The following is a 27,752-nucleotide window of genomic DNA, read 5'->3' as shown; positions in this document are numbered from 1 at the left end:
CTATTCAAATTCAACTAGGAAAATTTCCTCACCTAGTGAAACTAATATTTTTTCAAGACTTTAGGAGAAAGACCTTCAATCAAACTCCTAAATTCATAAGAGAAGGAAGGCAGCATAGATATTAAGAGCACAAATGGCCCAAATATAAATAAATCGTATGTATACACTTTTTCAAAGACATATACGTAGGTAGCCTCGACGATATATGATATAAACACATTGAAGAAGGAAGAGAGACCAAATATATATATATATATATATATAAACAAAAAGAAAGTATAAAAAACGCTCTTCTTCTCAACTCAGTAAGTCTCAATAGTGTTATGATCAAAATTAAAAATAATAACACTGACCAGACATCTTCAGGCACTTAGTGATAGAGATACAATTGAAGAGATCTTGATTTTTCGAACTTTAGAAGAATATTCCATCTGAAATACTACCATTGTATTGGATCCTATTGTTATTTCCTTCCACTCGGAAGCAGAGGTCCCCTCATTTTGATAATTCCGAGTAGAGTATAAAACACGAAGTCTTGAAGGACCTGCATTTACAAAAAGAAAATATGAAGAAAGGAAGAAATTTGATGAATTTAAAGTGCAAATATGAGGAACTACTAGTTCATGGAATGATCCATCCAAAACTTCATCGAACTCTCCAAGGTCTTAATTGGTGGTTGAAAGGGACTACCATTTTTCCTCGAGAAATTCTCTCAAGTTGGTGGTTGTAAGGGAAGACTGGAATTTTTGGAAGATAACTTAAAGATCTATTCTTCGTTCTTTGAAGTTAGAATCTTAGAAAGAAACAACAGAATCTTTGGTGAGAAGTATAGATATATCTGTTACTTTTTGGGACTTTGTAGAGTATACAGCTTGTATTTTGAAACTTCTCCCCAAGCTATATTGTCATTACGTGACTCTTTGCATCTCCCCATCTTCCTTTAAAGATAGAATAGGATGCAGTAGTTCCTTGACAGGGGAGATGTATCATCTCCTGTTTTTAAACTTGATTACACCCCGTATAGTTCTTTTGAACGTTAAAGTTCTTGAGCGTTTTGTCAAGAAATATAACCCAAAAAAAATTCTCAATATGTAGAATTTATTACCATAAAAAGAGACATGTATGTTTTGATGTTTCAGCCTTTATCATTCAATTTATTTTCCTATATTAGGCCAAAAACAAAATAACTTTAAATATAAGATCCACAGACAGCCTTAAGATCATGAATTTATCTTTATTGACCGATTTCAAGATGCTCACTACTAACACGTGTAAAGCATATTCATATTGTGTGGTATATGCATGAAGCCTGTAATGAATTTGAATATTACCAAATACGATCGTTCTCATCTTCTGGATGACTATGCAACTAACTTTTGATCTTTTGATCTCTCTCAAGGTCTGCATATCTTCTTTCTTCCCTTTGAACTCCAGGAATTCTCCCAGAACAAGGTTATTTCCTTTTAATTCCAACCTGAAGGGGCAGAAAAGGCAGAGATTGCAGAGTAAAATGTACAGATCATTATGTGCGCAAACTAGTACTTTCAAGCAACTTAATCCCCTTGTATATATTTTTACTATATGTAAATAATAACCAGTATATTTTTCACATTACAATTATGTTTCAACTTCTTATGACAAAACTGTAGTCAAAATAGAGTGCAGACGTGTTCGTTCTGTAAATCACTAAATATAACTAATTTACTGATGAACATATATAGTAATTGACATCCAACTTTTAAATTATAACGTATAACATGTTATACATGCTTTAAGAAGCTAGTGTAGATAAAGAGGGAAAAAAACATATCAGCACATTTCTTATGGCAACAGCTTAGCCATAGTCCAATCGCAAGTTCCCTCTAGTCTTGTTAGAAAAAAAAATCTATGTTAAGATTTCCAAAGTTTGTTAAGGAATTCATAAGGGACCTTCCCGCTTCACACAAAACATAATAAATATTTCGATAATTGTTTACGATATTCTTTCTTCTCAAAAAATTAAAACTTATGCATCTAATGATTGGTAGAATCAACATGAACAAATAGATGGAAAAAGTAAGGTGACAGTTCATGCAATAAGCAGTGCATTAGAAGTATGCGTACAAACCTATCCCACATGGGTGCAGTGTTGAGGACAAAATTTAGCTTCTCATCCTTCGATTCCTGTATCTCTTTTTTCCCTCCACGCAAAGCACTCTTTATCCAACCAGAGAACATGCTTTTTGGTTCTGGTTTCAACTGCATCCACTGATCATATGTGATGACTTCAGAAGGAAAATAGTTTGAATGGACTGTTCTGCACTTAATAACAAGCAACTTTCAGGAAATTGTTGAGTGGTGCAGTGGATGTCATGATACAAAAATCAAAGATTGCTTCATATCTTTCCTATGTTCCATTAATAGTGAGAACTCAATGTGATATCAAGTTCACAATAGAGAGAAATTCAGTAATATTTAAATTAGACGAGTGACAATGAGGCATATCAATTCTCCATAGGTTAAGGTGTCAAAGGGAATTGATCCGTTATAAGACTTCACTAAGTCTAAATTTAATTCTCTCACCAAAGCGTTTTGAAAGTCCTGAGATGAACTTCTAGTTTCTGTAAGGAAGATTGTTATAAGCTCATATAAAGAGCTTACTTGAATACTTCCCTTTATATCAACGGAAATCTTGAAGAGTATTGCAACAGAGATTGAGGAGAGTTTATAAAGATCGTTCTTGAAACTGAACTAAACCACCAATAAACATTTTCGTAATATTGAAGAGGAGGGCGTTGACAGAATCCTGTTTCCATCCTCTACTCTAACTTGGGAGAGTTTTGTTCTCTAAGTTTGTTTGAAAGGTGTTATTGCACCAACATGTCAATTAATATTAATGTTTCCATAAATTAAGACCTCAATATTTACATTGACATTGACATTGTGAACCTTAGTGATGTAGATATCATATGACATGTATCATCTACCAGTTTTTCACAAATTGGAATATTTATCTGGCTTCAAGTTAACTATTATATATCCACTTTTGAATTAGTAAAATGTTAAGTTCACAGCTTGAACTTGAAGAAATACTTTTGCGTGCCTCATCCAAAGTATGGCTAATAGAAAGTAACAGAGACAATGTGTTGCGATATTTCAAGATTATCGGACTACCTTCTTCAGTAAGGAACCAAGTCCAACATCAGAAGCGAAAAAATAGTGATTATCCATTACATACCGGAATTTTGGGTTGGGAAGCAAAACTTTCCACGACAAATATCCTTCTGGCAGTGCAACTCCTCTCCGCTCAAGGTATGACTCTAGAATTGAGGCCCATCTTCGTGTCTCAGCCACCTGTATTTAAAATTAAACATACGATATAAATATCCATTTCTGTATCTATTTTCTTTTCTTTTTTCTCTCTTCTTTTTTTTTTTTTTTTTTTTTTTTTAAATTTGGAAACTATCGGAGATTCATAAGAAGAAGCTTCCACTAGTAATCAAAGATACAAAAAGGACAAACAACTAAAAAGGAATAATTACAAAATTGGTTAGAAAGAGAGCTCCATTAAAAAGTAACACAGTTGTTCTCTCCAAAATCATTCACAGAAAAGGGAAGTATTTCTGTCCAACCAAAATTTCAAAAGACGAGCTCTTATAGCATCTAGAGAATTCACCTTTTTTTCCCCTTCAAAATGTACACTTGCACACGACTTGTTCCTAGGCTTATTTGATTATTTCCAGCACCACAAGCTCAAAAGCTTTGGACGGTTTACTACAATAAAGAAATATGGGGTAGTAGAAAAACCTGATATCCCCTCATACCCACTCAATTTTTAGAAAGAAAAAAAAAAGGAAGGTAAAGTCTTACCTTCTCAAACGGCAAACTTCTTGATAAAAAAATCAGTAAGGTTCAAAATAAAATAACTCTATTAACGCTAAAAAAAAAAAAAACTCTTTTAACACTCTTTATCTATTAACTAAGGATCTTTAGTATCTTAATAGTATTTCTGTAATCTAACTCTAATGGTATAAACGTGTAATAGTTCATGCCCACTGCAGTAGATATTGTCTGCTTTAGCTTGTTACGTATCGTCGTCAACATCACAGTTTTAAAACGCGTCTATTAGGGAAAGGTTTCCACACCCTTATAAAAAATGATTCATTCCCCTCTCCAACTGATGTGAAATCTAACAAAACATTACCAACTCCAAGAACAAATCTCATCTTCAAGGTGTAATTGAACAAAAGGATCTCTCCAAATAGATTAAAAAAATTGTAGATGGAAGCATAAAGTCAACTAGCCCACAAAGAGAAATGTTAAGATGAGCGATAAGCTTTGGCTAAATGAAAGAAACTTACCGGATCAGGCAGAATCTCTGACTTTTGTCTACCGTCGCCTTCACAGATCCAGCTGCCATCAGCACTCACAGAAACAAAACCTGAAATATTTTTTACCAATACCACCACTGCTTCCCTGTATGAATTTACATCATTGAAAGCATAAGCAATGATGGCAAAAAGAAAAGGCCATAATTAACAAACATCATGCAATATGTTTCTAAGCGAGTTGACATCTAATATACTGTTCTTAGCATTTTAAGAAAAATGAACAGGTGCAAAGAAGAATACCAAATGTGATAAGTGCAATGGTAGCCGCCACTGTTCTAGTTTTCCACTCAAATTAGTATTACACTTAGTATCCCTATAATTAATAGATCATGCCACGTTTAGACGAAAAATTGATTTTCTCCCAAAAAAAAAAAACAAAGAATTGAGTAATGTTCTTGCCCCTCATGCTCTCTCATTCATCTCCCCTCTCGTCACCCTCATTAGTCTCCCTCCCTGTTCTAGAGTCAGTTACAAATTACTTCTCTACGTGCATCATTCTTTTAGCTGAAGTAGCATTGCGGTGTATACATATTCATAACCTCACTCTCTGTAAATTATGAGAGCGAACTAAGAAATTGTCCAAATCTCAAATTCTCGATCAACATCGTTAAAAGATAACAAATAAGATTTGGTATGTGAGAAATCTACCCTTTGGTTACAAGCACCATATCAATACTCTGTCGCAAGCCAGTGTCAGCATCTGGAATTCGAAGTCCCACAAAAATCTTTCCACTATAAATCTTTTCTAATCTGCCAAAATTAAAATTAAAAACACAAAAATCAGCATTAGATCACAACCTTGTTCCTGAGCAAAGCAGAAATGCTTTGATGAGAATATACCTCGAAGCAACGGCGAATAGGGCATTAGAATCAGAGGTCTCGATCTCCAATTCATCCCTTTGACCAAAGAATCGTCTGAGCAATCTAAACGCTATGAAACCACAGAGTATCTCAAAAAACATGACAGCGCCCTCAACGATTATGCACAGCGAAAACTTGCTCGATCGCAGGAATTAGAAAGTGTATGTGGATTCTAATTTTTGCGCAGGCCGAGTAGGAGTTGGTTCAGGAGAAGAAGGAATGAAGAATTTGCATTTGCTCTCTATGAAATTTCTCGATCATCCTGACTCGACCTTACCCAATTGTCAATCACTACACAACATCTCGCGTCTCTTCAATCTCTAAGCTTACAGTTTATCCTTAAATTAGTTCAACTTTCAATTTCGTATTTAATAATTTCTTTTTAACTTTAAATTTTATATTTAATAATTCTAATAAAAAAAAAATCTAAATTTCCATTCATAATATAAATGTAAAATTTTTGTTTAAAAAAAAAAAAAAAAAACTTTAAAATTTTAAAAATTGATTTTTTTTTTTTTTTCAATAGACTAAATAGACTAAAATTATAATTTAGTGAAGAGATCTAAATTATAAATTTAAGTTTGTTTGCAGTTATATGTAGTTTATAATCATTTACTCCCTAGGCAGGATATTTAACGCATTAGCTACAGCACTGTACGGATCGATACGCACAACGCCTAGTATCCATCGTTTACGATTAGGACTACTGGGTTATCTAATTCCATTCGCTCTCCTAGCTTTCTTCTCTCGGTGTTAGTGTCAGTCCAGCAGAGTGCTTTCATTGTTGGTGTTCTTTTCGATCTCTACGCATTTCACCGCTCCACTGGAAATTCCCTTTGCCCCTACCGTACTCCAGCTTGGTAGTTTCTACCGAAACTGGCCAATCTTATTTATGGAGTGACTCAAATTTCAAACAAGTATTTTTGTCTTGTGATAATCTAAATTTTAGATCAATCTCCTGTCTTTTCAATATTTAACTGTGAGTTAATGTTAAAAAAAATTTAATTGATATAATTACAATTACTAATAAGTTTAAATTATATAATTATAAGTAACTAATTACTAATTAAGATGCAGGGAGAATGATTAATCACTTGGATTAAAGCGGCTTCCCTTTTCCTCTCTCATCCTCCTCACTCTCTCTCGTTCTCCTCTATCTCTCCGCCATGGCTCTGCAAGTCTGGGAGACGTTGAAGGAGGCAATCGTAGCATACACAGGCCTATCTCCGTCGACCTTCTTCACTGCCGTCGCTCTTGGCCTTGCCTTTTACTATCTCATTTCCAGTTTCTTCGCTCCCTCCGACAACAGAACCCACACTAGGGACTTGGGGGAGGAGCTCCAGCCTCTCCCTCCGCCTGTCCAACTCGGTGAGATTTCCGAGGAGGAGTTGAAGCAATACGATGGCTCCGATTCTGAGAAGCCTCTGCTTATGGCTATCAAGGGTCAGATCTATGATGTTTCTCAGAGCAGGTCTGTTGAGGTTTTTTTTTTTTTTTTTTTTTTTTTTTTCCAAATTTTTTTCTCTGTTTTGAGTAATTAGTGTTTGGATAATCGTGATTAGTTTTGATTCGGTTTCAGTTTGTTCTTGAGTCAACGTGTTTGTTGAATTCTGTGATGGTATGTGGAATGAGTTGTAGGTCAGCAGGTTTTAGGTTTAATTAGTCTGATGCTTTGGTTTTTCCCAATACAGCTATACTTTCGTACAAATTTCTACTGTTTTCTGCAATTTGATCCTGCTGTATTGAACCGCTATCGAAGATTTTTAGGCTATTTCCAATTCGTTTTCTTTTCCTTGCTGTTCTCCATTGTCCATTTGATGCAAATTACTGTGAAATAAGAATATTGATAGTTTTTGTACACTTTGTGCTTCTTTCTTGGTGGTCGATTTGGTTTCGATAGATTTTGTGAATTCTCGTACTGAACTGCTTAGGCTCTTTATCTTTTATAGTGTTCTATGCTTGTCAGATCATAGTTCTGAAAACCAACTAGGAAACTTCTTATTTTTGTTGTTTCTGTTCTTCAATCCAAACTTTCTATCACTATTATGGTGGTGCAGAAAACCTCTCCTAGTAGATTGATGAGTTTGAACATGTTCTTCTTCTGAATTTGAACTTTGCTGTTTCTGTTTTCCTTCTTATAGCTGTAATCTTCTATGTATCTAGCTTTGAAAATATTTGTTTTCGACTGTTGCTTTTGCCATTCAATTACAGTTTAAGGGCAATTCTGGGTGTGTTTGTAAAGGGCCAGAGGCCAATTCTCCTTTCATTTGTTGGGGAATGTTTATACATGCTCATGATTTCAAAGAGAGAATAAGTTAAACAGAACACAATGTGCTAAAAAGCAGAAAGTTGATTTTCCAAAAGCTTAATAAAAACAGGCCCTTGTTTCATGGATATTCGGTGGCTATCTGTTTCCATGGTGGTTTCTTTCTTCTTATGTACGATTTACTACGCCGAGGCTGTAGAAGTGATTATCCGATTCGTTGCAGCGTGTTGGAGTACTGCATTTGTATAGTTCGCTTTCATTTTCTGTATTTCTCTCAATCATTCTGTTTCATTGTTTCAATTTATCTTCTAACCCATTTTTTCTTTTAGGATGTTCTATGGACCTGGGGGACCCTATGCCCTTTTTGCTGGAAAGGATGCAAGCAGAGCTCTTGCAAAAATGTCTTTTGAAGAGAAAGATCTGACTGGGGATATCTCTGGTCTTGGTCCGTTCGAACTCGATGCCTTGCAGGACTGGGAATACAAATTCATGAGCAAATACGTCAAAGTTGGGACAGTCAAGAAGCCAGTTGCCGAAGGCGGCGATGCTGAAGTTAGCAAACCTGCTGAAGAAGAACGCCCCTCGGAATCTCGAGCTGATAAAGCTGAAGAAACCCCTGCTGCTGCCAATGTTGAATAAGATTTTGCATACCACACAGATGCCCCGTTCCAACCGATATACGAGAAGAGAACAATGTACGTGTACTCATGTTTCAGTAATCTCGTTTCACAGATAAATCAAATCGAGTTATATGTAGGATGATGATGATGATATTATAGGTGTGGTAAAGACTTGATTTATTCTCTATTTTTGTTCAATAAACATCTTACAATAAGTTGATTACCAAAATTCCATTGCCATTGTAGCCACCATTAAATTCCTGGAGAGATTACCAAAACGAGCATAACTTAGCTGTAATTGACTGATGTAACGCTCATCGTTACAAAAAGAGTACCAAAAAAAGAGGTGAAAACTATTGGTGAAGCTACAGATAGTACCAAAAAGTACTTTAAAAAACATGGCTTTGGGTTTGTTGTGAACTGTGTTATAAGTTTTATAATTAGGGTTTAAATACATTTTGATAGGATAATAATTAATATTACCTAAAATAACATATATGCCAATTTATACAAATATTACCATTTTTTCTTTCTATTCAATAATATACACACTAATTTCAATAACATATTTTTTAAAAATCTTACCAATTTTTTTATTAATTACATGATATCATATATATATATATACATTTTCTTAAAAAGCATAAATGAAAAATAAATAAATGATAAACGGTTAGTAGTTTTATGCTAGCTCTATTATAATCATATCTATCGACTGACAAGGTTGACTCTTGAGAGTAATGAACCAGTCGAAGATTTTAAAAAGTCAGACTCTTGAGTAACGAACCCGATGGATCGAAAAAGGGTTAAACCAATATTTACTTGGATTAAAATATGTCGAAGCTCAAATATTTACATAAAACCATTCCCAAAGTGAAGAAGTTGATCAACACAATCATAATTCCCATTACAAATCTGATCCTCAAACTTCATATGAGAATCCATCATGAACCCATTATTCTGAATCTCCGATCCCAAGCCCCCACCCTCCAAATGGGTTCCATTTAAATCACCGGTGCCCTCATGGACGGAGCTGAAGCTCTGACCAAACCCAATTCCGGCGCCGGCGAGCCACTCGGCGAACAACAGCTTAGGCTTGGGAGAGTCCATGGACTGAGCTGTTATTGAAGAATCTGCTGAGTCCGAGGTAGTTGAAGCTGTGGAATGAGCTGAACAGCCCTGTTTTTCCACTCTCTTCTTTAGGTAAGAATGCCACAAGTTTTTCACTTCGTTGTCTGTTCTTCCCGGTAAATGTTGCGCTATCTGAGACCATCTGGTATCGAAAACACAAAAATAAGACATCAATTATCATCTCAACGACCGACGTCGACAACCCAGTTCATTAATTTTCTTACTTGTTTCCGAGCATATGATGAAGGGAAATAATCGTGTCCTGTTCTTGCTGGGAAAAGGTCCCTCTTTTAAGACCCGGCCTTAGGTAATTGATCCATCTCAATCGACAGCTCTTCCCATTTCTTTCCAGTCCTATTGTAATATATAAATTTTAAATTTTAATTACAAAAAAATAATAATAATTAAAAAGAAAAATAGACTCACCGGCCTTGAGAGGAACAGAGCTCCAACAGGCATGGCCATGGTTGAGGATGAAGTTTCTGAGCCTCTGGTCTTCCTCCGGCGACCATAAGCCCTTTCTGTGCTTCGGCTTTGCCTTATGCGACGCCGTTTCACGTCCCATTATTTTGAATCTGGTGGGGCTTTGGGAACAATGAAGGTTTAGTATTTAAAGGAATTGCTGTTACCAATTAATTAACAAAAATCTCAGCCAAAACTCACATTAAAATAAAATGAAATAAAATAAAAATAATAAATTCCAATAATTATGGATTAAAATTTTAATGGGCTTCCAAATGTCAAACTAAATCAATGATTTTGAGCCGTCCATCTTGGCGACTTTATGTTTTAATAATACAAATTCTTTCTTTTACCCATTTATTTAAATAATAAATAAATAAATAAATTCATAAATATTATTTTTACCTAAAAATTTCTATTTTTTATTTTAATATAAACTTTAAAACTATACAAAATAAATGAATTTGAGTAAAGTTTAGATATATACCAAGAGGGTAAAAAAAAATTAAAATTAAAATTAAAACTATAATAAACACATTTTGAAAAATTATTTAAATTCTTTTAAATTTGGTATAAATGCATAAAATAAGAATAACAATTTATTTATAAATAAAACCATTTTAAATCACCTTAATTAAAATGAAACATTTAATATAAGTTTAAAAATTAATTTCAACATTAATTTAAATATGAAATGCATTCCATGTGGTAGGTAGCATCAAATGAACATATTCATATATATATATATAATGGGTTTTGTTCTCATCAAGGAATCAAAGACTTTTGATATTGACATATTATAAAAAGACCTAAGTTTTAATTTATTGATCACAATTATTGTCCCATCCTCTCATTTAAATACTTATTTTTATACCTTATCTAAAGCCCTTCAATTATATATATATATATATATATATATATATATATATATATATAATACTACTTTGAAATTAAGATGCATATATTAATTAATGTCAAGCCTAATGTTCTTTTTTTCTAAACTAAAGATTATCAAAAAGATTCTTCTCTTCTCGATATTTAATTGCATATTGGTTTATAATATTTTAATTTCCGACCCAATTAATATTTTTTTTTAAAGATAAGGGTTTTTTAATCCAAAATTTGGTTGTTTCTATTAATTAGAGATATTTATGAGGACAAGCGTAGGGAACCCTTCTCTATCTACGTCCCTATCCACCTCTTATTTCAATCATTTTCTCGCAAAATTATATATTTATTTTCGTGGAGAATTCATCGGAATCGAGCTCCCGTTTATAATTTTGACTTGGTGAGGTGAAATTATTTGATGAAGTTGAAAACTAACATGGTTGTTATTTATTTATTATTTTTTTTTTTTGTTATATTTTTTTAATATTTATTTATTATTATTATTATTTATATTTTGTAATGGTGATGGAAGCTATTTTAAAATTACACGTGCCAAAATTTGGTTTACCAAATTATTTAAATATTGTTATTTTATTAATTTGTCGTTTCATGGAAAAAAGTCCATTCTGTCTGGACTTAATACTTGATTATTTAAATAATAATAATAAATAAAATAATGCAATTTTTGAAAATTGAATTAACAATAATTTAACAAAAATATATCTAATTAATAGATGTAATAATTTATATATTAGATATACAATGAACTTATTGGAAAATATTTATTTCCTCAATTTAATTATAATAAGATTTACACCTATTTCAAATTTTAAAGATGTGGGAGAATCATATTTAATTATTTTCATTTTTAATGAGAAAAAAATTAATTTTAATGGAACGACTTTTGTGATTCTAGGAATAATAATAATATTTTTTTTTTCTTGTTTTGATCATAAATTGTTAAGTTTTTAATAGTTATTAAAGTTTAAAAAGTGTTTAAAATGTATTTCAACGGTTAATTTTTTATTTAATCGGTTGCGTTTAATATGTTCAAGATAGATTTTTAAAGTCTTTTATTAATTTTTAAAAATTGATTTAAGATTAATATAGTTTCATTTAATAAAATGAACACAATTTATGAGTTAATTTGTAATTTTAAAAATTTATAAAGGAAAAATAAGTAAAAAAAACTGTTTTTTTTTTTTTTTTTTTTTTGAGAATTTCAACCCGATTGAGTTGGTTTATAAATTTATTTTTAATTTTTAAAAATATATATTTAAAAGTGAATAAATAGATGTCTTACGCATTAACAGTTTTATTTTTATTAAAAATAAATTTTTGAATAAATGACTGACAAAATTTATGGTTAGGTTGAGTTGGGTTCAAAAAGTTGTTTAGGTGGAAAAAAATTTAGAATTCCAACAATTGGATTGAGTCTAAAAAATGTCTCAACCTGACTTAGCCTAGTTTACGAACACCTTGTATGAGGTAAGATTCTTGTTTATTTGATGAGTCTTAAGAAGCTTATACGGTTGAACTTTCCCTTGGTTGAAATTAGTGGGTAAATGATTTTCTTTTTATATGAACAACTGTGGATACACGTTCATGTTCAGATCGAGCATGACAAAGCCTTCTTGATAAGCAAAACATTACTTAATTGCAAAGAATACAAAACTCGTAGAATTTGTTGGCAAATCATAACCTATAAATGTGTTATTTTTAAATTCAATGAGCTAATCTCATAATGTTTTTATCGAAGATCTTCTAAAGCCAGAAAAATAAGTTCAATAGGCTCGATAGGTCATTTCAAAATAAAATTGGGAGCCAACCCATAATAGTTGAATGGGCTTGATGAATCATTTTAAAACAAAAGCTCGAGTGAATATAAGGTCCAACTTGAATTGGGTCAATTCTCAAACGAAATTCAGAGTCAACTCGAAAGGTTCTTTTTTTTCAAAAAAAAAAAATGGTGGGGATCCTAAAGTCTCGTAATTACTTATTTAATTTTTAATGATATTTTTTTATTATTTTATTTACAATTTAATATTGTCTATTATATTATATTATTTTTAATAATAATTTAGACTTTTAGGTTGAGTTAATCTCGGAGAATAAAACTCTCCCTTGAATTCTTCTTGTCTAAATTTTCTTTCAAGAGACTCTCGTAACCCTTAACTTTGTGTTTGAGTTATAGCTAGGAATATAATTAAAATAGTTAGATAAGTCTTGTCCGCTAAATTTTTTTAAAATTTTTATAAATATAGAGTTATTGCTCTCGTATATATTGTTTTATTTTAATTCATAATAAAATTAAAACAATTTCTAACGGTTCACGTGGATGAATAGTACATTCCCTTCTCACTAATAGAAGCTTAATATTACCGTAGATCCTAAGAGGCTTAATATTACTCTAGATTTAAACGATTCGATTCTGGAAGAAATGTACGAAAGAAAACAAAAGTATTCTCTAATAAAATATCTTAACAAACATTTAAAATGATTTACATTCAAAGTAATGTTGGTCCAAATATCATATTCACAAACAATTAAAAATAATAATAAACCCCTTCACTAGACACACCAATAAATCAACCACAAACAACAAGAACAACCAAATAATAAGAACATTTCAAGACAACAAACACTAATCAGTGATCAGACCAGACACATTCAGTTCTAAAAGCACCCAAAAAGCTTCTTCGGTGCAGTACCAGTGGCGCGATACTTCGCCGCCGTCTCCTCCGCCTTCAGAAGATCTTCTCCGCGCATAGCTTCGATCACCGCCCTCTTCTCCTCCGCAGATTTGTGAAGCAGAGCAATTCTGTTCTTCATTTTCTCAACGTATTCAGCCTTCTTCTTCTCCAAGCTTTCCTGCAAATCAAATTTCCGTACAATTAACCAAATCCCAAGAACGACACCCAAAATGGGTATCCGAACAGAGGAATGGGTACCTCAATCTTCTTCAACTCAGCCTCCACAGACGCTTTTCTGCTATTCTCCCATGCCACAACAGAGGACAGCTTCTTGTGAGCTCTGCTCAAAGGGGTTTCAGTGAATTTCAATTTCAAAACGAAATCGAAGAGAATGGTGAGGAAATGAAACAATCTTACTTGTTTTCAGCCTTTGATTTCTCACTTTCTTCCCAAGCTTTAATCAGCGACAACCTCTTCTCTGTTGCAACTTTTGCTAGAACAGCATCTGAACAATTAAATTAACTCTTAAATTTCATTGAAACAAACAATAATTAAGAAAAGAATTAAGGGTTTTTGTAATTAAAACCTCTGTTTACAGAGCCCTCAGTGGATTTGGGTTCATCTGGTTCTGAAACCTCTGAAGAACACAAGAACAGAACACAGAGAATAACAGAGCAAGATAATCGATTAAAAAGCCCTAAATTCAACCCTGAGCTGAAAATTAACGACGGATTTATGTAAAACACATGAAATAAAAGGTGGGTTTGTTGATTATTTACTTTCAACTAGAACAAGGGCTTTGGAGTCGTCGGGTTTGTCTTCGACGGGTGGAGGGGGAGGTGGAATTACAGCTTTCTCCTCGGCGACGTCTTTGGGGGCTTCTTCTTCGGCCGGCTGCGGCGGAGGATTGGAGGGTGGCGCCGCCGATTCGGGGTTGTTGGAAGCGTCAGCCATGGGGGAAATCTGGGAGGAAAGAAGGGAGGAGGAAGGGGAAAGTGGGGGAACTGTTGGTTGTGTTGAAGACTGAGCTGGATGATGGTTACATATTACTTAATGTGAGTTGGCATCATATTCAACACACTTTAACGTCCCAAACACCATACCCATTATTTAATTCTTTTTTTTTTTTCTTTTTTAATTATATAAACAAATATATATATATATATATATATATATATATATATATATATATATATATATATATATATATTTTTTTTTTTTTTATCTTAAAGAAATTAGAATTAGTAAAATTTTATAAATGTTCGTACACTTGAGTTGGCGGTCCAAACAACTGGAACAGAGTTCACCAGTTAGAGTAATAACTAAAATCTTGGTTACAATGCAGCACTAACATCAGTTACAAACGTCAAATATTTTTAATTTTTATAATAATCTTAAGAGTGAGTATAGTTGTAACCCCTTTAATATTTATGATTTAGTTTGGTCAGGTTCTCTAGTCATATGAATCTCTGTTTCAAATCATTGAATTGAATATTTAAGTTAAATAACCGACTAGATTAAAAAACAAATTGACGTAATTAATAGCGTAAGGTAGATTTTGTAAAATAAATAATTTCATTTAATGAGGTAATCTAAGTTTTACAAAAACTGTAAAAAAATAAATAAATTTGTAGAATATTTATTATTAATCCAAGTTTTACGAAAACTGTAAAAAGTAAATAAATATAAAAAATTTTAATTTCCATTTTTGTAGAATATCTATTATTTCCTATTGATGCTTAATTTAATCCATAAGCAATAATTAATTTAAATTTAATTAAAATTCATATTCTAAATTTGGGTTATAAGGTAAAATAATGAATGGTATTTGGTACAACCAATAACGGCTCTAACGTCATAACGTTCTTCAAGTTTTTATTATTCAAAATTAATGCCTCATTCAATGTCAATTCATTATTGTTGCACTAAAATAATTAATTACGTCATTAACCTTTTCATATAAATAAACCAACATTTACGTTGTTATATAATAACTTTATTTTGAAATTATGTTTTATTACACTAAATTCTAAAATTTAAAATACCTCTTTTTTAATTTTAAAAATTTCTATTGAAGTAAAAAAAATTATCATACACAGATTTCTAACGTCGAAAAATGTCAATTATATTAGAATTAATTAATTAATTTTAAAATTGAAAGGCGTAGAAATTTAAGGTCACGAATGAATTAAAACGATTAGATTATGTCCACACAGACTACCTTACCCATCACAATTAATTATTAAATTTGAAAACATTAAGAGCATATTTATTAAAAATGTTAATTTTAATAAATAATATTAAAACACAAAGAAAATAATTACATTGATAAATGGAAATAAAGGATTAAAAAAAACATTATAAAAACCATATATTAATTATAATTTTGGCAAGAATGCTATAAATATTAAATAAATAAATAAATAAATAAAACAGTTATAAATAGAAAGGAACTTTCCCACTCTTTTTTGGTATTAAACCCTACACACCCTGGCTTAATTTTCAGAAATAATGTAATTTTTATATAAAATTCTAAAAATTTGAATATTTTTTTAAAATAAATAATTAAAAAAAACATTTAATCACGTAACGTTCATACTTATATTAGAGGCGCTACCACATACATGTTTTAAATAACATATGCAGAAATCTAAAATATAAAATATTTTAGAATGAAAACAATAATAACATATTCTTGGAGGGGCGTGAGGCATAATAATATAATAGGGTACATGTAGGGTCATGGGACATACGTCATCATACATCATTTAATTATCCAATTCCAACTCAAAAGTCACTTACTTGATCAGTTTAAGTTGATGTCACCAATTTATGTTTAATGAAAGTTCGATTTTGTCATTTGAAATCCAAGTCAACCTATGTAAGTTCATGACATCAATTTAAAGTTTAAACTTGTACAGAATTCTTTCTTTAAATTTTATAATGGTTCATGTATTACAGCTCACGCAAACATTAAACACTCTGCATGAATAAAGTTTTGAATAAAATAATCTTAAAAAAAATCTCCAAATGCGCTAACCACAACTAGCCCATATAATATATGGTTTTAATATATAAATATTTATATAAATGGAAAAAAAAAACACTAAATTAGAAGAACTAAAATAAAATAAATATTGAAATTTAGGTGGAAAATTATTGAATTTAATTTAATTAATTTTTTTATTTATATTAAAAATTAATTACATGGTATTTTACATACGTGGGGGTGTCGGCAGTTTGGCAGGTATGGAGAAACCAAATCCACACCAACTCAAATTTGTTTATTTATTTATTTATTATTTTTTGGATGTGTTCATATTATTTTGTAATAAATTAAATTCCACTCTGGAAAATAACCCTCCAACTTAATTTTATTTTGGCAACATAACATCAAATATTCAGTTGAAGTCATTCAAATAATTATATCATCAACCCACTAATGACTAAAAAATATTATTAAATGAGATTAAAATAATTAAATTTTAGAGTGATTAAAATAATTAAAAGTATATAATAAGTTCTAAGAACGATAGATGAAGAATCAATATGAGAGAAAGTTTGCAAACAGATTATGTAATGGCCTAGATTCATCGTTACCTGATGTTGTTCTCTTTAGGCATTCCAAGGCTTCCCCTCAAGGCTTTAAAATGCGGTCCATGAGAAGGTTTTCACACCCTTATAAATGATGGTTTGTTCTCCTCCTCAACCAATGTGAGAGGTCACAATCCACCCCCACTTCGGGGCCCAGCATCTTCGCTGACACTCTTTCCTTCCTCCAATCGATGTGGGACCGCCACCAAATCCACCACCCTTCAGGGCCTAGCGTCTTTACTGGCACACCGTCTCGTGTCTACCGCCTTTGGGGAATAGCGAGAAGGTTGACAAATCGTTCCGTGTCTGGCTCTGATACCATTTGTAACAACCCAGATCCACCGCTAGCAGATATTATCCTCTTTGGGATTTCCTTTTGGACTTCCCCTCAAGGCTTTAAAACGCGTCCGCTAGAGGAAGGTTTCTACACCCTTATAAATCTTATAAATCTTATAAATGGTGTTTTGTTCTCTCCCCTAATGTCACAGATTATCTTAATGATCAAGATTAAAAGGAAATAAAACTTATGATTCGAATAACTCCACAAAATAGTTTGATCAAGACTACTCGAATTGAATGACTCTAGCATACAAATCTAAACACGACAAAAAATACAAAATAACACGTTAATGGTTTAAAAAGCATGATATGCAAACATGGTTAATTGGAAAGGTTTAATTTTTATCGTCATCAATACCATAATAACCACGGACAGGCATCCCGCATCATTTAGCGGAATGGATTCTATAATCGTCGTGGTGTTCGTCGGAGGAGGGCTGTGAAATGACAGACAAAATCACAAACACAGCAAAAACGACGGTGGTGATAGCGGTGAAGTTGACGAGCAACGCCTCAGTGCCGTATTTGGCGACGCCGGAGCTCTGCAGAAACGTCAGCTTCTCAAGGAAGCCAAGCGCCGAGTTGGCGGCGGCCAATACGTACACACACGCGCCCAACAGCGCGTGCCATGGCAGCGTCGCTCTTCGAAGATCAGCGGACCCTCCGGGGTAGAAAAATGCCACGAATCCGTACAACCACTGCCCATTTTCAAATCTTAACTTATAAATAAATACGCTTTTAAAAAATTAAAATTAAAGAAATTAAAATGATGGGTGGCAATTACGTAAATACCTGGATACCGTAGAGGACAATTACGCCAATTCCAATCCAGGAATGTAGGCTGTAGAGATTAGCGATCCCACTCTCGTTATGGTTCTTGAATGCAGCGATGATTCCCACAATGCCTAGAACCAATGCGACGCCGTTTAGTGCCAGATGGATCACCTTCTTTACTTCTTTTCTGAACGGCAGTGATTTATAACTGATTATTGCTGCATGATTTTTGAACGCATTATTTCGAATTACTAATAATTAATTTAATTTTCAAATGGAAATTAACTAATAATATAAATTTTAATTTCGATAATTACCTTCGCCTCCTATGATGATCAATCCGAATAGCATAAAAACAGGATGAACCTAATGAGAGCGGAAAAAAAATGATAATTAATATGCAATATTTGTTCAGGTAAACGTTGGTAATTTCAGGATGGTTGGTTGACCCGTCCAAAAAATTCAAACTTACTAACTAAGTCGAGAAAATTAAATCTATATATATATATATATATATATATATTATTTAAGATTGTCGTTTTTGAAACCTTAATTCTAAAAGATTTTAAGAGTATGATATTGTTTAAAAAATTATTTTACATAGATATATCCTTTCACACTAACTTTAAATTATATAGAAACCTTATTCTATAAACATTATTTCATAGGAGTGGAAATTTTTTAAATTTCATATTATGTTTCGTAATTAATTTCATGTTACATTTGCCACAAACTTTTTCTTAAGGTTAATTGATGATTCTTATTATAAAAGTATAAAATTTAAGAGTATGTAATGACTAAGTTGGTGGCCTGAACAACTCGAATATAATTGAACCCTCTCCTTGGATTAGGTTGTTGGAATGTATTTCAATTATTTAACTCAAGTCAAAGTTAAATATTCTTAATATTCTTAATGTTCATAATAATCTTAAAAACAAGATGGGAACGTAACTCTATTTTCTGGTTTACTAAACCTTAAAAACGTCAACTAACGAGTCAACCAGCAAACTGACGTGAATTTTTAGGTTTGTAAATCGAAAAAAAAAAAAAAAAAAAAAAAAACTAATCCAACCCCACCCCACCTTTATGATAATCATAAAAAGATGGTGAGATGATTTAAAAATCAAATCATCAAATAAAGCATTAATGAAAGTAGGTGGGAAGTGAGAAGTAGGACTTAAAAGTTGGAAATATCGTTCTTTTTTCTTTTATTGAAAAACAAAAGAATGGATCTACGTATATATATAAAAAGGTAAACATGCAAATGGTTCGTAACAATTATAAAATTAAAGAAAAAAAGCTGAAATTAAATCCAAATTTAAACTTTTAAAATTGAAATTACTTTTAACCTAAAAAGAAAAATCCAAAAATGAGTAAAATAAAAAAGAAAGGTCTACAGAGAGAGGGAGAGACTTACATTGAAGATGAGACTCTTGTTGACAGACTCCCAAGCAAGGCCGCCTCTGAAGTGAATGGTCCAAATGAGCACCATGATGAGCGTCACCACCGCGAGCCCGTGACTGATCACGGTGAACGGAAAAGCTTTCACCGCCGGCATCATCTCTCTCTCTCTCTCTCTACTGTGGAAGTCCAAGCAATTCTGGAACCCTCTGGGTGTCGGATTGCTTGTTCGTTCGTTCTTTTTATGGGTTTGATTTGGTTGAATTTATAATAGAGTTTGAGATCCACGAGGTTGCCTATTAAATTTTAAAATGGATGCTTTTAATTATAAGGTTTAAAAGATGGAGTATAATGCTGAATGGGCCACTTTGACCCAAGCCCATAATTTCCTCCATTCTCCCCCATTTTCTTCACTCTGACCCAAGCCCACAAAGACCTTTAATTAAAAATTTTAAATAATATGAAGAAAAAATGGAAAGTTTTAATATTTATGATGTATTAAATATTTTTATTAATTTCTTTTTGTGTATTTTAGTGGCAGAATGGAGGAGTGAAATTCCACGAAGGAAGCAGCTGGAATCTATACTCAGTGGATTAATGATTGATTATATTTGGAGTGGAAAGGGCACATGAACCCACGTGTTTCCACTCATTTTACAGATATTTTTATTTTAATTAACAATCCAATTATTCAACCTTACATTTAATGGGCTTCTTATATTGGTTTACAGGTTTACGCAATTAAATAATAAAAAAATAAAAAATAAAAAATATCCTCCTTTTTATCTTTTTGACTATTGAGCCCGTCTCAACTTAATCTTCTCATTTCCAACTAATATATATAATCCTTGTTTTATGGAGAAAAAAATGTATAAAATTTATTTTCCTCCAATTCTTGAGTGATATAAAATGGTCATTTTGATTATTAAATAAAAATACTTAAAAAAAAAACCTTTTTATTCTTCTACATGCCTTTTCATATATAAAACATAATAAAAAAAATAATATTTAGTTGTACTAATTTTTTTAGTTTAATAAGGAGTTTTAACCTTTATTCTCCCTGACCAATTTATCAATTTAAATATAATTTAGTGGATAAATCATCCATTAGCATAGTTCTATTATATTATATTAAAAAAAAGAAATTAAATACTAACAAAAAAATAAAATAGAAAACATACCTGAAATTTGTGTATCACGCTGTTTCCATCTAATTAGAGAGAAAGACAGACAGGATATTAATTACTAATAAAAAAAATACATTGATTGATTAAGACAGCAAAGTTGTAGATTTAAATCAACAAAGTAAAAAAATATTGGTATACCATTTTGGAATCGGACCTTGACATAGAAACATGGTTGTTTGTTATATCACACTTGAATAGTGAAGGACCACTGTGCCCTGGAAAAGCGAACCCTAAACTGCCATTGAAATTTATATAAAATCAATTCCTGAATGTGATTAAATAAAATTTAGCAAGCTTTGAATAACGTGGAAGCCCAAAAGCTGGTGGCTTCCGACGTTAAAATAAAGTTTTGTTTTGGTTGTTGATGAGGAGGCATCATTAAAGTATAGGGGCACATTTGTCATTTTGAAAAGCACTACAGCACCGCCAGCCTTTTCGGCCAAAACTAAACCATATTGCACTTCAGCGTTGTTCCTTCCAACACTGTACACTGCGGCATTGTCTGATTGCCGCCCGCCATGGCAGAGAAACTTCTCCGTTCTCCTTCCCTATAGCTAGTTTCTCCTCATCTTTTCCACCTCCTCTAATGAACCTGCTCTAAGCCCACAAAATTTAATTTTTACAGGCCCCCAGCTTTTATTGCTGCTTTCTGGATTTTCCTATCTTGCAGCGACCAGGGAGGACAGAATTAATTCCGGTTCAAACCAGAATAAGTTATCACTACCCCATCAAGTTCTACACAACATTGTATATTCCTATATTCCATCGATTAGAGGTTTTCCTTGTCTGAGATCTAAAACAGAACTGAAACAATGTTCAAATCATGGAGCAAGAAGCAGAAGATCAAAGCTGTATTCAAATTACAGTTCCAGGCAACTCAGGTATTGATTTGCAGGCCGGAGGGGATAGCTACATTTTTCTCTGCTCAACATGAAATGGCTTCTTCTACCCGAAATTTTTAATTTTTAATTTTTAGTTTTCCTGTCAATTAGTTATAAATTTTCTATCCCTTCTATAGAGATTATAAGCTGATGCAATAGAGTTTGAACGAAGCTTGCACTTATTTGTGTCAATGTGTACGAGTGTGGTTTGTGATAATGAAGGGAGAGGGACAAGATCTTACTTGATAATATTGATCTTCATTCAGGTGCCGAAGTTGAAGAAATCGGCTTTGATGATATCTTTGGTGCCAGATGATGTGGGGAAGGCAACAGTGAAGCTAGAGAAAGCTGCTATTCAGGATGGAACTTGTTTCTGGGAGAATCCTGTCTATGAAACAGTCAAGCTTGTTAGAGAGATAAAAACAGGAAAAATCAATGAGAAAATTTACCATTTTGTTGTTTCAACTGTAAGGCATAGCAACATAAACTTCTATATTTTCTACAACTTGCAATTTGCCATCTGGTGGGAGCAACTTGTAAAATTCTATATGTATGTGTATGCACTATGCAGGGATCATCCAAATCTGGCTTTGTAGGTGAAGCTTCGATCGATTTTGCAGATTTTGAGGCGGAGACTGAACCCATGACTGTTTCCCTACCTCTTAAGTTTGCAAACTCTGGTGCCATATTACACGTTGGTTCCCTCTATCTCTCTCCATCCGTTGTAGCTCTACCTAGCAATTTGAAGTCTAGTCAAACTTCCATTTCATTGTGAATATTCCTGATTTTCATGGGTTTTGATGAAACAGGTTACCATTCACAAGATGGAAGGGGATGATGACCAAGGGTAATATAAAAAACTTAAGCTTCATTTTAATTTACAGTGTGACCTTCTTTCCTTATGAAGTTTTAGTTTCCAATTGGCAGGGATTATGAAGAGAGTGGAGGCGCAGCACTTCAACATGAGAATAGCTTTAATAGCCAGCTTAGCTTTTCTAGTACAGAAGGCAACCATTATCTCATAGAAGTAAGGTCTCATTCCAATTTTCCAAACATTTCAAATGTACGAAACCATTGGCTCGATCCTATTTATATAGAGTATGGTTGGATTGCAGAATGGTGACCAAAATACATTACGTGAGGATGCTGAACAAAATGGCAACTCTAGAGTGCCCCCTGGCTCTAGTTCAGCTAAATTTGCATCATACTGGGATGGTAACAATGGTGAAAGAAGTACTCAACAGGGTTCCAGATCAATGACGAATGGTGTACAAAGTCCTACCCTCGTGTCACCCCCTAGACAGAACTCCATGCCTAGGAAGGCAACAGTTGACACCACTAGAGTGAAAAACCAAGCACACGAGCGATCAAATACAGAATGGTCCCTGGGTTCAGCTTCAGATGGAAGTTTTGGCGACTCTGCAAATAGTCCTGAAGAAAACACTTCAAGAGAGAGGATGCACCAGGTCCCTAATAGTTCTATTGAAAGAGTAAAGAATGAAAATGTAATGCTCACGAGAAAGCTAGAAGTAACAGAACTGGAATTGCAGTCTCTTCGCAAACAGGTCACAAAGGAGACTATACAAGGGCAGAATCTATCACGACAAATCATTTGCCTCACTGAGGAAAGAGATTCACTCAAAACAGAGTGCAAACAACTCAAGTTCTTGAAGAAATGCAATGACGAGTCTGAGGACTTGAAGACTTTAAAGTATGAGATTAAGGAAGCAAGGGTTCAGTTGGCAGCAATAGGGGAGGAGCTTAAGCAGGAAAAGGAAGTACGAACTGATCTTCAGCTACAACTGCAGATAACAAAGGAGTCCAACTCTGATTTAGTTCTTGCTGTGAGAGATCTTGAAGAAATGATTGAGCTAAAAAATAGGGTAATAGCTGATCTATCAAGAAGTTTAGAATCCTGGGAGAGTGATAGAGAACAGGAAGCTGTTGGCCATTGCAAAGAGAATAATGATAAGGACCCAAAACTCTCAAAAGAATTGATTCAAGAGTATGACGATGTCAAGGAAGTCGACATGTTGAAACAGGAGATCAAAGATTTAAATAGTGAAATAGAAATGCACTTGAAGAACATGGAAGAGCTAGAAATGCATTTAGAACAACTTATGTCGGAAAATGAAATTCTCAAGCGAGAAAACAGTGACATGTCTGCAAAGTTAGAGAGAAACAAGACAGAATATCAAATAAAACAGAATGAATATTCAGGTTCTCTGGCTGTTATAAGAGAACTTGAATCCGAAATAGAAAGATTAGAAGAGAACCTCCAAATACAAACCGAGGAGTTTACAGAATCTTTGATCTCAATTAATGAACTTGAAGGTCAGATCAAGCGCTTGGAGAGAGAATTGGAAAAGCAGAAACACGAGTATTATGATGAACTCAATACCACGAAACATGCCAATGTGAAGTTGGAAAAAGTGGCTATAGAAGCCCAGGAAATATTGAGTAAGACAAGGTGGAAAAGTGCCATAAAAGCCGTCATTCTTCAGGAGAGAAGTAAAAAGTTATCGTTGGAAATGGCTTCCAAGTTAAATGATAATGAAAAGAGAATCACTAAAGCATTCAAAGAAATCAATGAGTTGCGTCTGCAGAAAATAGTATTGAAAGAAATGCTCCAGAAGTCTAAGGAAGAGTCCAGGCGAAATAAAGAACAAAATGAAGAAAAACTGCATGGCCTTTCCTTCCAGCTAGAGTTAAAAGCAAAAGAAATGCATCACATGTCAAGGGAGCTAGATAACAAGTCTAGACGACTTGAAGATGCAAAAAAACAGGAAGACTATCAGCAGGAGGAAATCCAAATACTGAAATCAAATATAGAAAAAATAAATGCAGAAAAGCACACTAAAAAGCAGGCAGAGAGAGAACAACCTGAATGTTTGGTCTCTGAAATGGAAGCATTGGAAGAAAGAAGTAAAGAAAAGGAGATTTTGGAAAAGGAGATGGCTTTTTCGAAGAGAGAAGTAGAAAAGGCACAGGAAGAGCTTACTAGAATTAAAGTTTCCAAACACGAGCAAGATACATTAATCGACAATCTGCTAGCTGAGATGGAAATTCTTAGATCCCAAATTAATGAGTTAAAGAAGGAGTCACAGACAGAAAATTCTGAGAACGAAAACCTAAGGAAACAGGTATTCCAATTAAAGGGTGAACTAGAAAATAAGGAGAGAACTTCTGGCACATCAAACATCAAGTTGGAAAGTCAAGAAAAATCAGCTTTGAATCGAAACTCAGCATCAATTCATAATGGATCTCAAACACTTACGCATACCAAACAGGAGCTTTCAACTTCAGGAGAGGTGATGCAATTGCTTCAGGTATTTCTCGAACCCTATAACTAAATATCCAGATGAAAAATAAGACACAAAATTCTGAAATTTTTATGTTTTCTGTTGATACCGGATTTTGATTGGCGGATCAACAATAAATTGTATTATCGAGAACCGCGTTGTGCCTACAAGAGAAAGAGAGGTGCATAAGGGTCTAGAGCTAACGTACCACTAGTCTGATGCTCAAGTCAGTAATTGAGTCGATAATAGGTGTAGAAAGGAATAAGTCAGTGTCTTTGACGTACCTTTCCATCTTCTGACTTGCTGAACTTATATGTGGTTGAGAAACCTTCATCATAATGGAGTGTTATAAAACGTCGTGATTCTCGTGGTGCATTGAGTATGAGAAATGGTTACAAGGTTGGACCATTACATGGTCAAACCAATTCTCAAATGGATCTTGAGTGATTGTGATTGAGACTCGAGTCATAGTCTTTTCAACCATCGGTTGACTCCTATAGGATGGTCAAACTACCCTTGAGGGGCCTCAAGGGCCTCAACTTTGGTTGGCACTTGTGGTAGTCGACCTCTCAGGCTCAATTGACCCTCTTCAAATTTGCTTCTCGGCCTTTGAGCTTTTTCTTTTGGTGGGTTTTGACCCAATCAATTATTTCACCTAGAACACTCCCAAAAGTCCTCTCCATGATTGATATTAGCTAGAGAGTACCAAATCTTATGATTAGATATATACTGAAAAGATGAAGTAGAAGAAAGAAAGATAATGAGATGGATGGTAATGAAAGCTTTAAGGAGCTAGTGTTGTAGTAAATTCAAAGATATATTTATTCTAGAGAAAAATCTCAACACTACAATATGGGAACAAGATTACGTTCAGAATTAGTCTAAATGGTCAAAGCTCTTATGCAAGTACAAAACTACATTATTAACTTGACAACCTAATGTAATTTTCTCTTCTGAGAGGCATTGTCAGTAATTGTAGACATTCACAATACCTCATCAAGATGACTACAGTCTTCTTCTAAATAAATTCCATATCATCATAAATGAAGTATTTGAAAAGAAAGTCAAGCACTTGGTATATATCATAGTTTTCTGTAAAAATTAAGATGATATAAAAAAGAAAAAAGAATAGAATTTCCCACTTAGTTGACTAATATTGATACTTTAATCGCTAACCATTTAAGCTGAGGCTAGTTTATTCCTTGAAGTTGCATAATACTTCTGCAGTTGTCCCTTTTAGACTTTGTTTCGTGTTTCATTTGTATCACTTTATCCATATTCTAGACTGTGCTAACATTGCAGATATCTTTGAAATATAGGAAACAAACCATTCTGGTATCACCATAGCAAGTAATAAAGAAGAGAAAACGAACCAGAGCAATGTACATGAAGCACTTTGTGGAAGGTATAAGCTGCCGATCAATTAAACTTGAAGCCTATCTTTCTTGTCAGTTGTCATAATAATAAACATCTCCATGCATTAATGTTTCCAAACCCAAATAACCATGTATAATTGTGAATATATACTGCCAGAAAAGTGCACATTCAGAAGCATGTTCATTTCATTATTTCCTTATATTTTTGGGTGTTATAAGAGCTTTTTATTTAAATATGTAATTGTTAATTATGCTTTGCAGGAAAGTGGACCTTAACTCATCAAATAAGGAACTGAAATCGTCAACTGCTGGGAAAGGTACTGAGGACTGTAATATTGATCTCCTTAAGGAGATGTCTTCCCTAAAGGAGAGGAACCAAACTATGGAAAGAGAACTGAAGGAAATGGAAGAGAGATACTCAGAAATAAGTCTCAAATTTGCAGAAGTAGAAGGCGAAAGACAACAACTTGTAATGACTGTGCGAAACCTGAAAAATAGTAAAAGAAATTAGTATTTTATCAGGTACTTGATCAAGTTATTTGAGAATATTCATGGCTCTAGCACGAAAATATCGAGTACTTAACCAGAAAACTCGGAATAACCATCATTCGAAATCACTTCACAAGTATAGATATGTGTTGTCAGAAGATTATTTTCTCATTGTCTATTTTTATTTCTTTTGGGGGACAAGCTCATTTTTTTCAACCCTCAAACTTACATCACCTAGTTGCGGATAGGAGGAACTTGTATTCCAGAAATGTTTTCACGAAGTTAGCAGCTAACTGGCTTGCAATCTGCAGGGTTCAGAAAGTCACTGGTAACAATTAGATAAAGAATATAATCATAGTCTCTATTATGTTTTTGAGTCTCGGATCGAGATTAGGGTTTCATAAAGATGTTAATTGAAATCATGATTCCAATATCGTTCTATGAAGAGAGCTGTGCGTTTTAAGTAATTCAGCCTACACATCTTGACCCGTCTGTAGAAGTTCATTCTAAAAAATATTGACATAATGCGTTTGGCTGGAGTATTGAATGAGTTTCCAAACTTGGGACACAATCTTACGGAATTTGAGTAAGGAACTTACCCAAATTCCAAGATTGTCATGGTAAGGTGTTTAAACACATCCCCCTGTGCTTTGGTTTCTCTGCCATGGTCACGACATCACAGCGGCAGAGTAGCTCCTTGCTAGTTAAAGAGTTTGAAATATCAAAGCATAAATCACCACTTCCAAAAATTTTATACAAACGCTTCCTAGAAATTGACAGTGTGTTCTAGTTACAAATGTATAGGTGAATATATATCCAATCCGTTTGATTTTGCAATTTTTTTTGGTTTGTGTCCTTAAAGATTGGCATCACTTGAAGAAATGGCTTCGTTTAATTTGTTTGAGAAAAGGACTATGTATCTAATCCAGAAATGAGGAAAGCCTCTGAAGAATATTCTATGATAAACTTGAGAATCGCTAGAATTTAAGTAAAGAGCGCTCGTCAATTCAGTCAATCTTGCTGTGCTATTAAACAAAAACTTCGTACAACCTCTCATGAACAGAAATTGTTTACAGCCGCAAGCAGTGAAGAACATTAACTCGAGATCTGAATTGAAA

The 27,752-nt window shown here is 33.3% G+C and overlaps 6 protein-coding genes across 7 annotated transcripts; 2 read left to right on the top strand and 4 right to left on the bottom strand.

Annotated features, from left to right (window-relative positions):
• Positions 1-96: 96 nt before the first annotated feature.
• LOC111796185 (uncharacterized) lies at positions 97-5,568 on the bottom strand. Its single transcript, XM_023678929.2, has 7 exons — positions 5,211-5,568; positions 5,019-5,120; positions 4,341-4,455; positions 3,218-3,333; positions 2,108-2,296; positions 1,332-1,474; positions 97-544 (listed from the first exon to the last, which is right to left on the bottom strand). Exons 1-7 carry the CDS (start codon positions 5,330-5,332, stop codon positions 363-365), a joined length of 969 nt encoding a protein of 322 aa, XP_023534697.1. The 5' UTR covers positions 5,333-5,568; the 3' UTR covers positions 97-362.
• Positions 5,569-6,311: 743 nt separating this feature from the next.
• LOC111796116 (membrane steroid-binding protein 2) lies at positions 6,312-8,346 on the top strand. The gene is made up of 2 exons (XM_023678807.2): positions 6,312-6,702; positions 7,827-8,346. The coding sequence occupies exons 1-2, from the start codon at positions 6,398-6,400 to the stop codon at positions 8,134-8,136; spliced, it is 615 nt and encodes a 204-aa protein (XP_023534575.2). The 5' UTR covers positions 6,312-6,397; the 3' UTR covers positions 8,137-8,346.
• Positions 8,347-8,915: 569 nt separating this feature from the next.
• LOC111796117 (myb-related protein Hv33) lies at positions 8,916-9,866 on the bottom strand. Its single transcript, XM_023678808.2, has 3 exons — positions 9,675-9,866; positions 9,473-9,602; positions 8,916-9,390 (listed from the first exon to the last, which is right to left on the bottom strand). Exons 1-3 carry the CDS (start codon positions 9,811-9,813, stop codon positions 8,970-8,972), a joined length of 690 nt encoding a protein of 229 aa, XP_023534576.1. The 5' UTR covers positions 9,814-9,866; the 3' UTR covers positions 8,916-8,969.
• Positions 9,867-13,074: 3,208 nt separating this feature from the next.
• On the bottom strand, positions 13,075-14,351 carry LOC111794541 (remorin). Its single transcript, XM_023676573.2, has 5 exons — positions 14,071-14,351; positions 13,878-13,928; positions 13,709-13,796; positions 13,550-13,631; positions 13,075-13,469 (listed from the first exon to the last, which is right to left on the bottom strand). The coding sequence occupies exons 1-5, from the start codon at positions 14,243-14,245 to the stop codon at positions 13,275-13,277; spliced, it is 591 nt and encodes a 196-aa protein (XP_023532341.1). The 5' UTR covers positions 14,246-14,351; the 3' UTR covers positions 13,075-13,274.
• Positions 14,352-17,392: 3,041 nt separating this feature from the next.
• On the bottom strand, positions 17,393-21,847 carry LOC111794957 (transmembrane ascorbate ferrireductase 1). Of its 2 annotated transcripts, XM_087123866.1 has the most exons (7): positions 21,710-21,847; positions 20,725-20,821; positions 20,581-20,609; positions 19,416-19,695; positions 18,316-18,364; positions 18,017-18,216; positions 17,393-17,922 (listed from the first exon to the last, which is right to left on the bottom strand). In XM_087123866.1, the coding sequence occupies exons 4-7, from the start codon at positions 19,557-19,559 to the stop codon at positions 17,611-17,613; spliced, it is 705 nt and encodes a 234-aa protein (XP_086979992.1). In that variant the 5' UTR covers positions 19,560-19,695; positions 20,581-20,609; positions 20,725-20,821; positions 21,710-21,847; the 3' UTR covers positions 17,393-17,610. The 2 variants fall into 2 exon arrangements, with proteins under 2 accessions (XP_086979992.1, XP_086979993.1); XM_087123867.1 differs by lacking the exons at positions 20,581-20,609; positions 20,725-20,821; positions 21,710-21,847 and having other exon boundaries at positions 19,416-19,776.
• Positions 21,006-26,792, top strand: LOC111794955 (uncharacterized). The gene is made up of 8 exons (XM_023677171.2): positions 21,006-21,467; positions 21,734-21,934; positions 22,039-22,161; positions 22,277-22,314; positions 22,395-22,494; positions 22,583-24,796; positions 26,089-26,174; positions 26,407-26,792. Exons 1-8 carry the CDS (start codon positions 21,399-21,401, stop codon positions 26,654-26,656), a joined length of 3,081 nt encoding a protein of 1,026 aa, XP_023532939.2. The 5' UTR covers positions 21,006-21,398; the 3' UTR covers positions 26,657-26,792.
• Positions 26,793-27,752: the final 960 nt, after the last annotated feature.

This window comes from Cucurbita pepo, chromosome 5 (assembly GCF_057944985.1).
Source record: "Cucurbita pepo subsp. pepo isolate OVF chromosome 5, ASM5794498v1, whole genome shotgun sequence".
In the NCBI taxonomy this organism is placed as follows: Eukaryota; Viridiplantae; Streptophyta; class Magnoliopsida; order Cucurbitales; family Cucurbitaceae; genus Cucurbita; species Cucurbita pepo.
This window is presented reverse-complemented; position numbering and strand designations above follow the sequence as displayed.

What these genes read in the sequence shown, in the direction of transcription:
- LOC111796185 (XM_023678929.2), bottom strand. Translation starts at nt 5,332, where the DNA reads ATGTTTTTTGAGATACTCTGTGGTTTCATAGCGTTTAGATTGCTCAGA. An exon ending in ATGGTGCTTGTAACCAAAGG is followed by an intron (nt 4,456 to 5,018) that starts GTAGATTTCTCA and finishes AAATTCATACAG; the next exon opens with GGAAGCAGTGGTGGTATTGG. An exon ending in CAGAGATTCTGCCTGATCCG is followed by an intron (nt 3,334 to 4,340) that starts GTAAGTTTCTTT and finishes TTTTAAATACAG; the next exon opens with GTGGCTGAGACACGAAGATG.
- LOC111794541 (XM_023676573.2), bottom strand. Translation starts at nt 14,245, where the DNA reads ATGGCTGACGCTTCCAACAACCCCGAATCGGCGGCGCCACCCTCCAAT. An exon ending in TGAGGGCTCTGTAAACAGAG is followed by an intron (nt 13,797 to 13,877) that starts GTTTTAATTACA and finishes TTAATTGTTCAG; the next exon opens with ATGCTGTTCTAGCAAAAGTT. An exon ending in CTGAGTTGAAGAAGATTGAG is followed by an intron (nt 13,470 to 13,549) that starts GTACCCATTCCT and finishes TTTGATTTGCAG; the next exon opens with GAAAGCTTGGAGAAGAAGAA.
- LOC111794957 (XM_087123866.1), bottom strand. Translation starts at nt 19,559, where the DNA reads ATGATGCCGGCGGTGAAAGCTTTTCCGTTCACCGTGATCAGTCACGGG. An exon ending in ACAAGAGTCTCATCTTCAAT is followed by an intron (nt 18,365 to 19,415) that starts GTAAGTCTCTCC and finishes CGCTCTCATTAG; the next exon opens with GTTCATCCTGTTTTTATGCT. An exon ending in TTGTCCTCTACGGTATCCAG is followed by an intron (nt 17,923 to 18,016) that starts GTATTTACGTAA and finishes GAAAATGGGCAG; the next exon opens with TGGTTGTACGGATTCGTGGC.
- LOC111796117 (XM_023678808.2), bottom strand. Translation starts at nt 9,813, where the DNA reads ATGGGACGTGAAACGGCGTCGCATAAGGCAAAGCCGAAGCACAGAAAG. An exon ending in CTCTGTTCCTCTCAAGGCCG is followed by an intron (nt 9,603 to 9,674) that starts GTGAGTCTATTT and finishes ATATTACAATAG; the next exon opens with GACTGGAAAGAAATGGGAAG. An exon ending in CATCATATGCTCGGAAACAA is followed by an intron (nt 9,391 to 9,472) that starts GTAAGAAAATTA and finishes TTTCGATACCAG; the next exon opens with ATGGTCTCAGATAGCGCAAC.
- LOC111794955 (XM_023677171.2), top strand. Translation starts at nt 21,399, where the DNA reads ATGTTCAAATCATGGAGCAAGAAGCAGAAGATCAAAGCTGTATTCAAA. An exon ending in TACAGTTCCAGGCAACTCAG is followed by an intron (nt 21,468 to 21,733) that starts GTATTGATTTGC and finishes ATCTTCATTCAG; the next exon opens with GTGCCGAAGTTGAAGAAATC. An exon ending in GCAACCATTATCTCATAGAA is followed by an intron (nt 22,495 to 22,582) that starts GTAAGGTCTCAT and finishes GTTGGATTGCAG; the next exon opens with AATGGTGACCAAAATACATT.
- LOC111796116 (XM_023678807.2), top strand. Translation starts at nt 6,398, where the DNA reads ATGGCTCTGCAAGTCTGGGAGACGTTGAAGGAGGCAATCGTAGCATAC. An exon ending in TATGATGTTTCTCAGAGCAG is followed by an intron (nt 6,703 to 7,826) that starts GTCTGTTGAGGT and finishes TTTTTCTTTTAG; the next exon opens with GATGTTCTATGGACCTGGGG.